This window comes from Melozone crissalis, unplaced genomic scaffold (assembly GCF_028551555.1).
Source record: "Melozone crissalis strain CALT ecotype California unplaced genomic scaffold, PUWL_Pcris_2 ptg000019l_1, whole genome shotgun sequence".
Taxonomy (NCBI): domain Eukaryota; kingdom Metazoa; phylum Chordata; class Aves; order Passeriformes; family Passerellidae; genus Melozone; species Melozone crissalis.
In genome coordinates, this window is record NW_026535797.1 from 4560922 (window position 1) to 4577273 (window position 16352).

At 43.7% G+C, this 16352-nt stretch overlaps 1 protein-coding gene across 1 annotated transcript in view; it reads right to left on the bottom strand.

The window, feature by feature from the left end:
- Positions 1 to 9910: 9910 nt before the first annotated feature.
- HTRA1 (HtrA serine peptidase 1) overlaps positions 9911 to 16352 on the bottom strand; it is a 35488-nt gene continuing 29046 nt past the window's right edge. Inside the window, exons 8-9 of the mRNA XM_054276621.1 lie at positions 15169 to 15264; positions 9911 to 12434 (exon numbers count right to left, since the gene is read on the bottom strand). Coding sequence (XP_054132596.1) covers positions 12266 to 12434; positions 15169 to 15264 — 265 coding nt within the window. The 3' untranslated portion in view covers positions 9911 to 12265. The remainder of the gene's footprint in view (positions 12435 to 15168; positions 15265 to 16352) is intronic.

The following is a 16352-nucleotide window of genomic DNA, read 5'->3' on the forward strand; positions in this document are numbered from 1 at the left end:
GAGAATCACAGAGCTACTTAGCCTGGAAGAGCCCCTGGTCCAAGACTCAATTCAAAGCAAGGTTATATTTAAAGTTCAATCAATCTTTAAAAAGTCTCAGGGTCTTTGTAGCTCAGAATTCTGCATTTTCTTTCCTAGAGAGAATGTGCAGAAACTTCTAGGAGATAAGAATTTGACATCCTGGTTGTTCCTGCTGTTAGTTTTGGATTTATTACTGATTGGCAAACAAATTACTTCTCAGAAACTCAGGAACAGGTTTCTTGTGCCTCCTGAACCATGCAATGCAACTGTCCTGGACAGGAAATGACCAAAGTCAACCTCACACAGCACAGGAGAGCCCAAGGAAGATCAAAAGGAGAAAGGAGGCACAAACTCCATGGTGAGGATGGGGGGAGAAATGAAAGGATTAGTTTGTTAGACATGCAAACAGTTTGTTGGCTCTCTAAACACAGGGATTCTTTTATTCTCATGGCTTGGCTAGGCAGGTGGAGGACGTGGTCTTTGGAGGGACTGGAGGAGGTTGTGGCTTGGTAAACACAGTGGGGCAGCTGCTGCAGACCTGGAGAGATAAAAGAAGAATACAACCAGAGTAAAACCATTCAAAAATCAATGAAAATTGTACTATTTGAACACAAAAAGAGACCATGTGAGACAACCCCACACTCAGGGTGACTGGTGCACACAGATCCCAGTGGCAATCACCACTGCATGGCCATCCCACCCCAGGAGTGGCATTCTCTATGTGAGCCATCACAGTTCCTCAGACAAAAAGGAATTGTGGTGAGTTGCCTTTGCTTGGCTGCAAGACACCCAGCCAGCCCCACTCTCATTCCTCCTGCTCAACAGGGCAGAAGAAAATAGGGTAAAGAAGTTCATGGGTTGAGATAAAGAACGGGGAAATCACTCATATATCACATGGAAAACAGATTCAGCTTATAGAAAAATAACTTGATTGCCAATTAAAATAGACTTGTATAGTGAGAAACACATATAACTTGAACAACACCTTCCCCACTCCCTCTTCTGCCAGGCTCAAGGTCATCTCTTCACTCCACTGCTGTTCTTTCCCCCTCTCTGAGTGGCACAGGGGGCTGTGGTCAGTCCCTGGCAGTTTGTCACTGCTGCTCTGCCCTCCTCGTCCTTTTCTCGTGCTCATTTGTAGGCACTTCCCCTGTGCTACAGTCCTGCAGCATAAACCAACAGCTCATCCTTCAGGATAATCCAGCATCAGCTCTCCATGGCCACAGCTCCTTCAGGAAATGTCCTTTTGATCCAGCGCAGGGGCCTCTGTGGATTGTGGGGATATCTCAGCTCTGGCACAAGGAGAACCTCCTCCATCTCCTCTAACTTTGGTGTTCACAGGGGCTGTTCCTCATGCTTTCCACCCCAAATCCTCATTTCCTGCATGGCATTTCATGCTTTCTTTGATACAGTTTAATAATTAAATACAACTCAGCCATGCCCTGAGGTGGGACAGTTGCAGAGCTGGCTGGAACACACCAAAGCACCAGAGCTGCTGGGTCAGTAGTCAAGACACCAGCTGGCACCTGTTGAACCACCCCCTCCATTTAATTTCATCTGCTTCATTTGCAGTGATCACTAAAAAAAATTCACAGAATTCACAGAATGTACAGAATTCACAGAATGACCAGATTGGAAGAAACCTTCGAGATCATTGAGTCCCACCCAGCCCCAACACCCCAACTCAACCCTGGCCCCCAGTGTCACATCCAGGCTTTGTTAAACACACCCAGGGATGGGGCTGCACCACCTCCCTGGGCAGCCATTCCAGAACTTTATCACCTTTCTGTGAGCAAAAGAGCCAGCAGCAAAATGGTGCTCTGCTACTGACCTGGTTTTTGCACCAAATGACCTTTCTTCCCACCAGCTGGGATGGCTGATGGAGTGGGGGATTTTCTTGACTCTTGGCTTACTTAACCAGAGCTGGAACTTGATGGGAATGTGTGGAAATATTAGTTTCAGTTTGGATCCATGTTTTCTTTAAAAGTCAACTATGCAATGAGATGCTTGTCCTTTGGATAGGAGAAAGGATGGAAATTGTTCACACTTTTAAATTAATTGTTATAAGCAGTCAGCTCCCACTAACTCCTTCAAATTCAATTGTTACCATAACTTCTATTCTAGCATCAGTGTTGCTTCTCCCCTACAATGGGGCATGGCAAGGGCCAGAAAGCAGGTACCAACCACTCATCCCAAGCTGAAACAGCCTCCCTGGCACACAGTTCCCTGCTCCCTGCCCACTCTCCCCATCTGTTAACTTGCCTTGCACCTCTGTGCAAAGCTTTGTTTGCACAAGTGACACCAAAGCAAATTGTGAGGCAGGAATGGTTTCATTGCATCAGGAAATCAAGATTTACGATTGAGCTATGTTTGCTTGGGATGGGGAAGATGAAATGATTTAATCTGGCACTGGACGCAGCCTTGCTGCCTGGCCGTGGGAACACCATTCCCCTCCTGATAGACCTCCTGTCATCCCTCATGATACTCAGGATCTCTTGTTGGGAAGGATGAAAGTTGGACAAGAAAGTCTCACAGATATGTGTGCTTAGCAGAAAGATTTTTAAATGTGGAATCTGACGAAGGAATAGAGATGGAAGCAAGTTTTGATATAGAAGAAAAGAATTGCAGAGCCAGTCTTACTGGATAACCAAGGAGGCAAAGGGTGTGTCAGTTAGAAGGGGTTTTATGGCTTAGAGCAAAGGATAAACCCACCCCAAACAAGAAGATGTTTTTACCAAGCAGAAAGATTTCACAGGAAAACAAGTCAGCAAAGTTGCAAGTAGAAAAAAAGGTCCCAGAATTTTCCACTGCAAGAAAACTTAATAACAACTTCTAGCTGAAACTGTAATGTACTAACTTTTAGTGATTGGAGAACAGTAACATGAATATGGTAATTATAGCAGTTATGGTAGGCTATAGATAAAAGTTGAGGTATAGATTGCTTCTACTGTGTTAAGATGCTCAGCAAAGAAAAGTCTATAATGCATTGTAACCAAAACCAAAGGGTCTGCAGGCCTGCCTGCAGCTGGAGCTGACAGCTGTGGGCACAGCTCTGTCACCCATGACCCTGGACTGCTGTAACCTCTTGGATGGAATAAACTGCATTTTGGAGAGCTGCCTGGAGTCCCACATCCCTCAATTCAGCTCTTACAATCTATGACATTCCAGAGCAATAACCATGCTCCAGCCAGGAGTAGAGTTGAAAAATAGGGAGAAAAAAAGCACAAATCCAGGCTGAATTCAGCAAAGAATTGCATTTGACCAAAATACTAAAGTGTCTAAAATTTCTGTTCTGGAACAGTCATAAAAAGATGTTTCAAGTAAAGTCATAGAAAATTGAACCCATCTATTATTTAAAGCTTGAAGAGCCTGAGACACAGTTCCTTTGAGCCAGTGAAATATTGCAGCTGAAACACTTATTAGGCAACCAGCTCTGCTATTTTTGAGTTGCTCTTCCATGTTTGGAAGAGATGTTGAAGAAATTGGGATTATTTGGGAAAAGCACTAGGCAGATGAAAGGACACTTGTGCCTTGCCTCATTTTGTGCTGCTGTTGGTTGCACCTCATCTTCTTCCAGCACTCCTCCCTCTCCCAGACCTCCAGTGGCTCTAACCCACCCCAGTTAATGAGCACCAACTTCTTGGAACGCAACAAAATTTGTTTACCAAATATGAGATAAGGGAAATCTTTGACCTTACAGTAAAGGGACATGGTGCAGAACAGGAACCCTTGGATCCCTGTTTGCCTTCTGGTAGCAGACCCCAATATTTTACACACCATATCAGAACACAACGTATTCCTCTGCGTGAACATAAAGTCACCACTCCTTAAAACAACACACTCAGGTCTGCAGCTGTTAAAATCAATAAAGGGTCAACAGCAATGAAAAATATAATTTTTGAGAATTTCCTTGTCATCAGGATGTCTTAATACCCAAGATCTACATAAACAGCTACTGCAACAGAGACAATAATGAGACCTAGAGCAGGGACTAGGACTGAAGTTTCCACACTTCCAAACTACCTTTAAAATTGCAAAAAGCTGCTCCTTACCCCGCAATTCTCCATGCCTGGCACTACAGAGGTAGAAGCAGAGACCTCTCTCACCCTGGCCAACTGGCAATCAAGTGTTTAGGTTGCTTTTCTGGGATGAGAGTGATGGATTTGACCTGGGGCATTTCTTTGCTGAACAGAATAACTCTTAAGCCATTTTAAGATGGGAACCACCTCTGCTCAGAGAGAAAATATCTTCTGCTTTCCTCTCTCAAGTACCCTCATCTGGCACTCGCTGATATCCACCACCATTTCTGACCTTTTTGACAGTTGCTAAATGTCCCAGTCTCAATAATTAAATTTAAATACCTCCAAGGTTTGTGGCAACTGATGCCAGCAGGAGATAAGGGAAGGGCAGTTCAGCTCCTATCCATCCCAGATCTCCCCTGGATCTTGCTTTATGTTTGTTGAACAAATTTGATCTGTTACCCAACAAACCGCAGAAACTGAAAAATGCACTGCTGTGATTTCCAGGAGGAGGGTGGGTCTGAAAGATTTTATTGTTTGCTGAACCAAGAAAGGAAAATAATTGGAGGAATGATCCATTAAACCACAATCCCATGAAATTTCACTGAAGAGTAAAAATGTTGCCATAAACTTAAGGATAACCAGAAGCACTTGACAACTATCGCAGCTCAAAAATTCACATTTATTTGTAACTAAGAGCTCCAGACCCAAAGCTGGTGTTCATGCTCACAACCTGCCATGAGTTCCTTTACCCCCAAAATGCTAAAACATTTTGTTTTGTCATTAAATAAAGCTTAATGCTGCTATCAAACAAATATTGACAATCTTCCCACGTAGTCACCCCCTGCATAAAGAAACAGTGCTATGTATTATTAACACATACTTTTGCCTATACATCTTGGCCAGCTTCCTAAACAATCTATCCCACCTGGTTTTGAGTTTAGGACAATGGTTTCATTAATTCAGCTGGGTTGGTTGCTGCTGGTTACAAACCTTGCAGCGCTGCCTCCTATTCCCAATATGGCCTGAAATTGCATCAAACACTTCTGCCACCTTGATAAAATAAATAAGACCACAGCCAGACTAAAAAATGTCAAAGCCAAGGGCATATGTATTAAAAAGGAGACTGTAACCATAAAGTCATTTAAAAGACAAAAAGGAAAGGACAAAAATGCCCTTCATGAGGGGAACGGCTGTTTGACCAGCACAGACACGAGACTGAGTTCTGCAGCTGTATTTGGAGGCAAAACTGACTTCCAACACCAAATGTCAGAAATTCAGACATTTAAGGCAGATTCCTGGGAGCCTCCCACTCAGAGATGCAAGCAAGTCCCTTGGATAGCTGCAGCCTGGCACTGATGCTCCAGTGGAGACAGCCCAGCTCTCCCTGCCCTTCCACAGAGCTTTGGGGTCCCACCAAGGCTCTTTTCTCCCTTAGGTTTCTGTGCCATTTCCCATTCCTTGTTCTTCAGAGACACTGCCCAGTGTCTGGAAGTCATTTTCTGTGGCCATTGTTGAAAATAAAACAATTGTATTTCTTTGCTGAAGCAGATTCTCCGGGAAACACAATTTCCCTGCTGTGGCTGAGGTTTGGCAAGGATCTGATCCAGAAACAGAAAATGCCCTAAAGCAGGTCCCAAACAGATTGCAAGACTGCAAGAATTACAACCTCCACTTTATAAAATACATACAGGCAGCTCATCACAATAATGAAGTGCCAGGCAAAACTTGGAGGCAAAATCCTCTCAGAAAACCACATTTCTTATCCACAGCCGGCCCTGCCACCTTCCCCAGTGCACCAGCCATCTGGTCAGCATGCTGCTGAAATACTTCACTTTCAATGACACCTGAAACAACAGGGAACCTTTTCCACATTCCCATTCAGGATCTGCCACAGAATGGCTCAAACAACAGAAAAAGAAAAAATTCCTTTAATAATAAACACAAGACTGTCTCACTCCTGCAAGCTCAGCACTGACTGTTCATCTTGTTGGCTTTCTGAGCAGTGCCCACTTCCATAGCAGACCCTAAATCGACTTCTCTTGGACATGGGCTAACCTCAGAAATCCTCTATTCACCCTTCTGAGTCTCTGTGGCCCAGGAGAAATGCAGGCAAAGATAACAGATTTAAGGAAATTAATTGTCATAAATCAGATTTTAATGTGGCCATCCTGAAATGCAGAGGCTAACCTCATCTGAAAGACTCCATTTTTGTTCAAAATATTAATAATTTTGTTAAGTGCAAATGTTTGGTAGGTTGCTGTAATTTTTCTCCTCTAATGAGTGCAAGTTTCAGGTTTTAGTAATAACAACATTATTAATGTAATATAATTTGTGTACGTCATTTTGGATCAAGGGGTTTGCACAGGCAATTATTATATTTGAATGTAACAAATCATGGTTGATTCTAATAGCAGGATCTGCAATTACAAAACAGGTGGTTAATAGCATGTTATAATCACTTGAAAGTTATATTAAATTGATGTAAAGATTTGCTTGTTGTAGGTAACACCTGGATAGATGACACCTGGATTGGGGTAAATGAAATAATCAACCCTTTCTATTTTAGGAACAAATCTCCTACCACTTCTGTTTAAACAAGTCTGAAGCACTTCAGTGATGAAGGTGAGAAAGTAAATTATGTCTTAGTCAATCTTCAGGCTGCAATTTCAAACTCTCCCAGCCTGAAACCAGAGCTATAAAATGAATCTAATTCTATATAACATCACTCCATGCTAGTTACACATAAATGAAGTGCTGAATCTCCTGAGTCTCTTCCATCTGCTGCAAGTGATTCTGTGGCCAGGCTGGGCACCTCAAAAAGTACCTGGACCAACGGAAAAGATGTGTCCAGTAATGAGGACAAGGATAGAAAATACAACCTGAAAGAGAATAAAACAATCCCTGAGGACAATTGCCCTCTCTCTTCAGGACAATTGTGCCGAAGTGGAGCTGCAACATCCAGGATTTGGGTAACAAAGAAAGTGTGAACATCTGTGGGTTGGGGGTTGCTCTTATTGTTTCTTTTTCTCCTGGGCAGAGACAGTGATGAGCAGAGCCTTTGGCTTTTAATTGAAAAGGAAGAAAAGTCCTGCTCTGTTCTCCAGGCAATAAAGGCAGCCCTTTGCAGGAGTGAAAAGGTTTGCACCTTTCAGTGCTCACAGGAGCTCACTGCACAGGCTGGAACTGATCCCAGTGCAGCTTTTCCTTTTGCACAGCCCTTCCTTCTCTGTGGAAGTGCTCCTTCATTAAACAAACAAACAAACAAACATTAAAACCCTTTAGCTGAGGATAAATAAAAGCAAAATTATTAGACTGCAAAACAAACCCGAGATGTGTGTCATAGCTTCAGTCTATCATTATCTTTTACCTAGCTGTTCATGCAAATGTGACATTTTCATGGCTGTAAACCCTTACACGAGTAAAATATTGATCTCCCACTAACCACACAGGTGAAATGAAACATTCTTTTGCCAGCTCCTCTTCTAAAGGAAGGTTTCCTTTCAGGATCCTGACCTCCAAGTCAAATGCTGATTGAGATGTGAGGAAATGTAATTTATTCCTGTTAATTACAGCTGGGTTTTATTACAGGTTTGTTTTGCACCAGAGAGTGGCAGCTAGAGCTCCTTTTCTGTTATATTTCCCTGTTTCTCGTTGATTTGCAGGTTGGTGGGTTGATTTCTTTTTCTTACAAGTGCAAAGAACTTTCAAGCAGTCACAGCAGGCAGAAACATTCTGGTTTTCCAAATCAGACAGTCGACTCTCCTTCCTTGCCAGACACATGAACTTACCAGAGATGAGATGCAGACAAAATCTATTTTTCCTTGCCAGAACTACCCAGATCCTTGGAAATTGGAATAAATTTTTATGAGAACAGCTTTCAGCACTTCTTTCTGACCAGACACCAAGTTCAGGCTTCCATGGACATTTTCCTCTCCCCCTGCATCCCCCTCCTCCTGCAGGAGGTCACTCAAATCACAGTGACAGGTCCTGACTCAGCTCCCACAGAGACGGGAATGAGTTTTTAGCTTCAATTCGCCCTCTTGTGGACTTACCTGCCCACAGGTTCCTATGAACAGGTTCTCCTCAGAAGCTGTGGCTGCCCCTGGATCCTTGGCAGTGCCCAAGGCCAGGTTGGATGGGGCTTGGAGCACCCTGGGACAGTGGAAGGTGTCCCTGCCCATGGGACTAGATGGTCTTTAAGGTCTCTTTTAACCCAAGTCATTCTCTAGTTCTATGAAAAATACCTTTTTCCCTGGAGGGCAGCAGCTGAGGGGTCAGGCCTGAGGGCTGCTGATTCTCTCCCAGCTTTCAGGAGCTTTGTTTGGGAAAGGGGTTGTCCAGGCAGACACAGCAAATCCTACAGTCCCTGCATGGACACAGCCCGAATCACCATCAATAACACCCCACAAATGTATTTTCCTCTGTGGAGGGGTGGTCTGCACCACTAGCTCCATTTCAGAGGGGAAAGGCAGATTCCACTGCACTACTGTTACCACAGTTCATCTGCCTCAAATATCCACATGGCAAACTTTCTGAAAATCACTGTGGTCTCTGCATAAACACTGAACAGAAAAGGAATGAGCAGAAAAAATATTTAATTTTCTTCTCCAGCATGTTATGCAGTACTTTCAAGCTCCTAAATTGAATTCTTTACCACATTAAGTAAATTTGACTCGTATGCTTTAGCTCTGACTCATTTTCCTTCTAATCAGTTGCTAATTATTACCCACTTCCTCAGAAAGTTTGTGGGGACAGATGCTGCAGTACCATGACTACTAAACAAAACCCTGAAAATTGGAGGAAAACTTCCCAGCAGATGTAGATAGCTTAAATTGATGTTTCTTTCTTTGCTTTCTCTGCCCAATTAGTCAATTCACATATGCACTGGTTTTAGCAGCAGTTTTATGCAACAAATAATCCTTAACTGATCTAGTTATTGCATATTTACAGAGGAGTGGCACAAAGAGGATGAACTGGCTTAAATCCTGGGGCCAGAGTGTCCAGCTCTGACTTCCCTACCAGCATCTTGCACAAGAGATGGGATTTGGGGATTGAGGGGACCCAAAAGGACTCACACAGCGACCCACCATCACTCAGAACTGAATTCCCACTGCTCTCATCATTCCCTGCTCTGGGTTGGTGACTTCTGCCTTCATCACTTCTGTTTCTCCTGGGTATTTGCAGCTGCAGCTTTAATCGGTTTAATAGATAATCAGTACAGTCAGTTCTGCAGAGCTTTTCTGACATACAGTAAGAACCTGTTCATAATCTAATCATGCCTTACCTAACGTCCCTCTCACCACTTTGGAAAAATGTGGTTTTAAAAACATCCTCAGCTACCTTAGCATGAATACAAAATAGTTCTAGGTAAGGAGGGGAAAAATAAAAGAAAAAAAAGTTCTCTGGCAATGAAATGACAGAATTTTACTTCTTGGCATCTAAGGCACAGAAACCAGACAATTGTTAGTCATGACCATTTTTTATAGCTCAAGACCTTTCCCGTATGGAATAAGTGAACTTGCATTTCAAAACCACTTCCAAGTGTAGTACACATAGCCATCTACTCAGCATCACACACAGCAACTCCAGTTTCCATTTCAGAGGCTCCAAAATACTGAAAATCAAGCCAGAATGTTCAATTTCCCTGATATAGCATCCAACACTTCATAAAACTTCCAGGAAACCGATATTTAAACAAACTGTGCCAAAGCTATTCTGTACAAAGTATTTTCAAGTGCATTTTGGAAAGAACTGTCTGCTGAAGCAACAAAGAATAGAAACCATTCCAGATCTGTAACCCCACAATACATCAAAAATACATGATAATCAATTGTATTTAAAGATAAACTGTGCTTCCACATCTCTGCTAATCAGTAATCATAGTTCAAATATTTAATAATCATTTGGAGAATACTTTGTGAGAAACCATCTGGGTAGCTGCATGGTTGGATACAAGGAATTCAAATTCCAAATATTTTCCATATGATATTCATGTGGTTACCAATATCCACTGCACAGAAATTAATTACAAATTAGGAGAAGGTAAAAGAGAAAACCACTTTCAAAGTGAATGGCTGCAATGAGACCATCACACATCCCACTGGATGGAGCTCAGGGCTAGAATTCTGGTCAAATATTTCACTAATCCCAGTGACCCAGGAAAACCATTTGCAGAATTTCTTTTGCTTCTTTCCTAATGCCCACACAAAGAAAATTAATGAGTTTGCATATTAAGAGACCACAACAACAAGCAACAGCAACAAAGAGAATCAATCAGCTCTGCAAATTGTGCAAGCACTTGTTTTGAAATAAAAAGGCAGATGAAAACTTTGGTTTTACAAACAATTTCCTGGCTTTGGGGCTTTAGTTTAATTTTTACTAGTTGGGTTAGGTGGAGTAGTAGAGAAGGCAGGTGATTTTTAAACTCATTTTTGCTGAGAGCTGTGTGTCACAGGGCACAAACAGACTGCAAAACACACCGGCACTTCAACTGTGAGCTGGAACAATAATCAACATCAGCAAGATGAACAAAGATGCTACAGAACACTTCTGCAAGGTCATCCTTTGCGTTTTTGGGGCTAGAAAGGATTGCAGACTGGCACTGCTTGGGCAGATTTTCACATGTGTAATTTTCCACAGCCATGGCACAAGGTGGCAATGAGATGTTCCATCCTGTCAGGAGACAATACTGCACTGAAAGGCACACTGCAATTAATTAATGCCACACACTGTGTAAAATTACAGTGATCTAGGTGAGTAAGGGCAGGCACTGGCAGCTGGGGATGGGAAGGCTCCTTAAATTGGGATAAACTGAAACAGAACTGAAATACAGCTGGGAGGAGAAGGAGCCCTGTCAGGAATCCAGCTCTCGAGGATTTATTGCTGCATTTGGGTGGAATACAGCCCTTTCTTTAAAAACCATGAACTGCCAGCTACCCAGCTGGAGAGGTTTACTAAAGCATTCTTTTTCTAAAAGAAGAGCCTGTTGAGGAATGACAGTCACCAAAACTTGTCTACAGCCCTTGGATTTATTCTCTGAAATGCATGTTACAACAGAGCAAAGAAAAGGCTGCTTAGCCTATTATTTACCCAATGAGTAATTACCTTGTAATTAGGTGTAGCTGATTGTTCTCCTTCACAGCACGACAAACCCACTCACCACCCCCGAGCTTCAAGGGCATCAATAAACATATGTATGAAGATTAATGCCTGTCAGAGGAATGCCCTATATCCCAGAGCCAAAACCAGGTCCACACACACACACCAGCACTCCAGATTTGGATAAACCAGGCCTATTTAAAAGAGCTTAATGCCAGGTCTAAATGGTTACAGACATCCTGATACCTGAACCAGAATGGTATGAGATCTGTGACGCACCATGTGGCAATTTCTACAGTGGGCAAACAGATTCCAGGCATTGGTGGGGTTGTAATTAAAACAGTAAGGAAAATGCATTAACATCTGGAAGACAAAGGCAACATGACAAATTCATCCCAGCCTTGCTGAGGAGAACAGATTGCACAAAAGCACAAACACAAGGCACATTCTGAAAAATAAGTCATGTAATTAAATGATGATTAAAGGGAGACCACCAGGCAGATGTGCCATGCAAAGAAAACCACTCCATAAGGGGAAGCAAAATGAGTCACTCACAAGAGGTACTGTTGAATTCTTTTAATAACACTAGGAAAATATCATAGTATTAAAGTCCTGCATGGGGTCCTCGGGAGGTTATTTGGGTTGGGATTCCTTTTGTGTTTATAAACCAAACTTTATTTCCCAATTGTGTTTCCTTTTAGGCTGACTACTCCTTTACAATGGCATTTCCAGTTAAAACACAGCTAACCTATAAATACCTGAATGCCACAACACACATTGTGTGCGTGGGTTGTGTTTTGTTTAAGTCTTAGAGGAAATGACAGGAAATCTACTCAACACAGGGAAGCAAATGTTGATCCGTTAAGCAGGGGGATGTAAAAGCCAGTAAAGAATACATTGCATACATAATACAGAAGGAAAAAAAAAATTATCATCAGGAGTATGTGAAATTACGCTGATTTTGCACCTTAAACCTAGTAGAAGTTACTCTGTTGGCCAATACTAATCCACTGAACAAGCAGAATGTTGGTCAGAAGTCTAACGTTTTCCTGTACCAGCACAGAGAGAGTACAAGCAGTCCATTGCTGTTAAAAGAAAACATGAAATCCAGCTCATGTTTCTGGTTAGGGGTCGATTTCCTCGGGAACTACTGTGAGCATCACATCTTCGTTGCCCCTGCGCACCACCATGTGCAAGGTACTGTCCTTTTTAATGATGTCACTGACATCACTGGCTGAGCTTATGGACTGCCCATTGATGCTTATAATCACATCGTTGTCCTTCAGGCCACCACTGAAAACACAAAGCAGCAATGTGTTAGAATTGCAGTTTCATTTTTAGGGGGAAAAAAAAATAATTCTGGATTATTATTATTATTTCCCACCCAACAGCAGACATGGCAGCCGTGAGGAAAGCAATCAGAATTTATGAAGCAGTGAAGGTTACAATGAAGTGCAGAAACCCCAGGATCTGATGGATGTACAAGTTTGATGAACCCCATATTTCACTGCCTTCAAAGGCATTCGCTGTTGCAAATAGCAGTTAATTCTGCAATAAAGGTCTTAGGTGTTGATATCTAAAAATAATTCTAAAAATATCTAAAAATAATTCTAAAATAATTGCAACAAAGCAGATTCATTTTAGAGGGGAGATTGCCCAAGCTTTTGTTCCTGAACACACAGAGAAGCAACCCGAGTGGCACTGTGTGCTACTGAGGGATTTCAGCCCCTGTTCTCCATACAGAGCTTGCTGGCAGCCACTTCACCCACCCTTCATGGTTTAAACCTGAGCAGGGTAACACATGTAGCTATCTAGTTTGGTCAAAAAACTAAAAAATCAGATGTCTCCTTCCTCTGCTGCCCATAGCAGCCAAAATCCCTTTTTCTGACCTCCAAATCTGAACCTTCCTGACTCAAAGCAAGCCAGGGCAGAAGCAGGGCTGTGTCTCTCCCCAGGCTTGGCTGGAGCTGCTGCCAGCACCAAGAAATGGCTGGTGAGGGATGCCACAGACCACAACATCTTGCCCAGTCTTGCACAACGATCTGGCTGCAAGGGATGGAAAAATCAACCAAGACAGATCAGACATGATTCAACCCTTCAGAAGCATAATCCTTCACAAAACCACAGACCACTCATCGGCCTCTTCCACCCACAGAAGGCGCCTGACACGAGTGTCTCCTGAAAGCAGGGTGCCCTTGGCCAATGGTTGCAACAAATCTGGTTGCCTACAGGAGGAATGGCTGAAAACATGTCCCTGGAGGAGGTCATTGCATGGTTTTTCATGCAGCCTCTCCATGTGACTCACAGCCAGAACGGGTCACTGCAGCTCTGCTCCCGTGGTCCACCAGGACATCTGTGACACTGGGATATTTCCTGAAAAATCCCTTTGCCAGATTTCTTCTCCTGGGAAGATGAGAAGCCTCAGCTCCTCCACGATTTGCTCCTCTGGAATGTGGTCTGGAGGTTGTTTATCCAAACACATGAATTGTTTTTACAATTCATCATCAGCTGCATCGGACTCTGAGGTGTCAGTCATAAGCCTTCATTATCATTCTTGTTTAGCCTTCTGATGTATCCTTTCTCTTTCTTTAGTATAGTAACATAATATAGTACAGTATAATATAATATAATATAATATAATATAATATAATATAATATATATAATAATAATTCAGCCTTCTGAAAACATGGAGTCAAATTCTCATCCCTCATATCGTCCTGGGGACCTCACAACACCACACATCTACTCAACACATGCTGGACAGATCAGCATAAGAAGGAAACCTCTGGGCCAGGGACTGGGAATGGGAGGACAGAGCCAATATGGGCTGCCTTTGGATGGAGCACCTTGATTTGTGTCTCCCCTCACATTGGGTTCACCCTCTCCAAAGCCCCTCTCCCACTCTCTGCTATCATCCCCACTCCCAAAATGACTTTTCTGCACCTTCAGGCCGAACCTGAACACCAACCAGCAACTCCAGCCCCACACTGGAGCAGCCAAATCATTCCTACACATTCCTTCACACTGCAGACACTGACAAGGATCATCTACAAACACAGCAGAAGTTCAGAGAGCACACTGGACAGCTAGCACTGTTATCTTACACCCAAACTGTCCCAAAAAACACCACCCAGCCATGCTTACAGTCTTCCTAAAAGGCAATGTATGCCTGCCCCAAGCAGCTTTCTGCCTCCATGCCTTTGGTGCCACATAAGGCTCTTTGCTGCCACAAAGAGTTACTCCTCTCTCAAATGATCCCTAGTTTCAGAAAATGAATAAGGTTTCCCATTTCCTGCCCTGGATTACTGAGCAGTTTCCTATCAGGCAAACCCTGAGAGAAAAGTGTCTCCAGCAGAAGCCAGCCAGAGCAGTGCCAGTGACCACAGCCCGGCTGCCAGGCAGGGGCACCAACCAGCAGGGCCAGCTTCTGAGCAAATCCTGAGTAACAGCAACAGAAAAAGTCACTTCTCCAAACCCAAAAGCTCTTCCAGTAATGCGGCTGCTGACAAAGCTCTCACATGGAAGAATGCCTGCTGCCAAGAGAGGATTTCAGCCCCAAGGTGTGCCAGGGGAGATGGTGGGTTTGGCCAGCACTGAGGTGGACATTTCTTCCAAAGTGGATCCAAAACCTCCTCATTTGCTGTCCTGCAGTGACCAGCAGGGCCATGGAGAGTGTGCAGGAACAAAAGTCTCTATTCAGCACTGGCACTGGTACAGCAGATGCCTTGGAAGCAACTGCTGAGAAAAAGGAAAAAGGAGTTTTCACACCCCCTGAATGCCTTCCCTTGGGCCTGGAAGGCTGACAGGGCTTCCCTGCAATGCCCTGAGATACAGTTACAGGATTGCCCATCAGGGACCAGAATGAAACCACAAACCCATTTCCAGCAGACAAGCTAACAGCAATCAGATGGCCACAGCCCTGTTAATTGAGCATAATGAAGAAAGCCAGTGAAGCAGGGAACAGCCTCCACCGTTACCCCCTCGAGTCAGTGGCAGTGGTTTGGAGAAAAAAGCACTTCAACCTACGCTTCAGCTGGTGTTTCTGGAATGACTTCAATGACATAGGCCCCAGAGACAACATCAGGGAAGTCTTTATGGCGATCCTTCAGCTCTCTAGCTTTGCTGAAAAATGAAGAAATAGCAAAAAAAATATTTTGTCAAGACAGGAAAAAACCCCCCCACGCATTTTGCTGAAGTCACTTAACAGGAGTTGAGATGTTTTGCACACATTGGTCTGCCACTTCAGCATTCATTTTAACCCTCAGATGCACATATCAGTAATTATTACAGTTTTTTGCATGCATGCAGCTTTTTAATGTCTATTTCTGGTAAATGCAACTATTTCAATAGATACAGACAATCAGAGTTCAAACATTTCAAAGCTTTAGAAACTGCAGATTGTAGAATCACAAACTGGTTTGGGCTGGAAGGGACCTTAAATCCCATCCAGTCCTCACCCCTGCCATGGGCAGGGATAACTTCTGCTAACCCAGGGTGCTCCAAGCCCTGTCCAGCCTGGCCTTGCGCATATCCAGGGATCCAGGGGCAGCCACAGCTGCTCTGGGCACCCTGTGCCAGGGCCTCCCACCCTCACAGGCAAGATTTTTTTTCCTAATATCCCATCTAAACCCACTCTCTGTCAGTTTGAAGCCATTCCTCCTCATCCTGTCACTCCAGGCCTTTTGTAAATAGTCCCTCTCCATCTTCCTGTCAGGCTCCCTTCAGGTCACAAAACTCCTCTGCTCCAGGCTGAACAATCCCAATTCTCCCAGCCTTTCCTCATGGCAGAGCTGCTCCACCCCTCTGATCATCTGTGGGGCCTCCTCTGGACTGGCTCCAGCAGGTCCAGGACCTTCCTGTGCTGGGGACCCCAGAGCTGGATGCAGAGCCCCAGCTGGGGTCTCCTCAGAGCAGATCAGAGGGACAGAATCACCTCCTGCAATCCTGAACATCTAAAACAACCCCAACCCCACGTGTTTCAATGCTTTGTTCTACCTGTGGATCCTGCACAAGGGAAAACCTCTGGTTATCTTTACAGGGCATGGCACTACCTGCTCCTGAGTAGCCAGAGCATGAATAAGCAAGTCCACACAAAAGCTTCATTTGACATTAAGTGAAGAGTTTAATGGAAATAACTTTATAGAAATGTAGGAACGCACGTGGCTGACGTAGGCCATGAAAACATACAACAACATGGATGCAACCCCAGG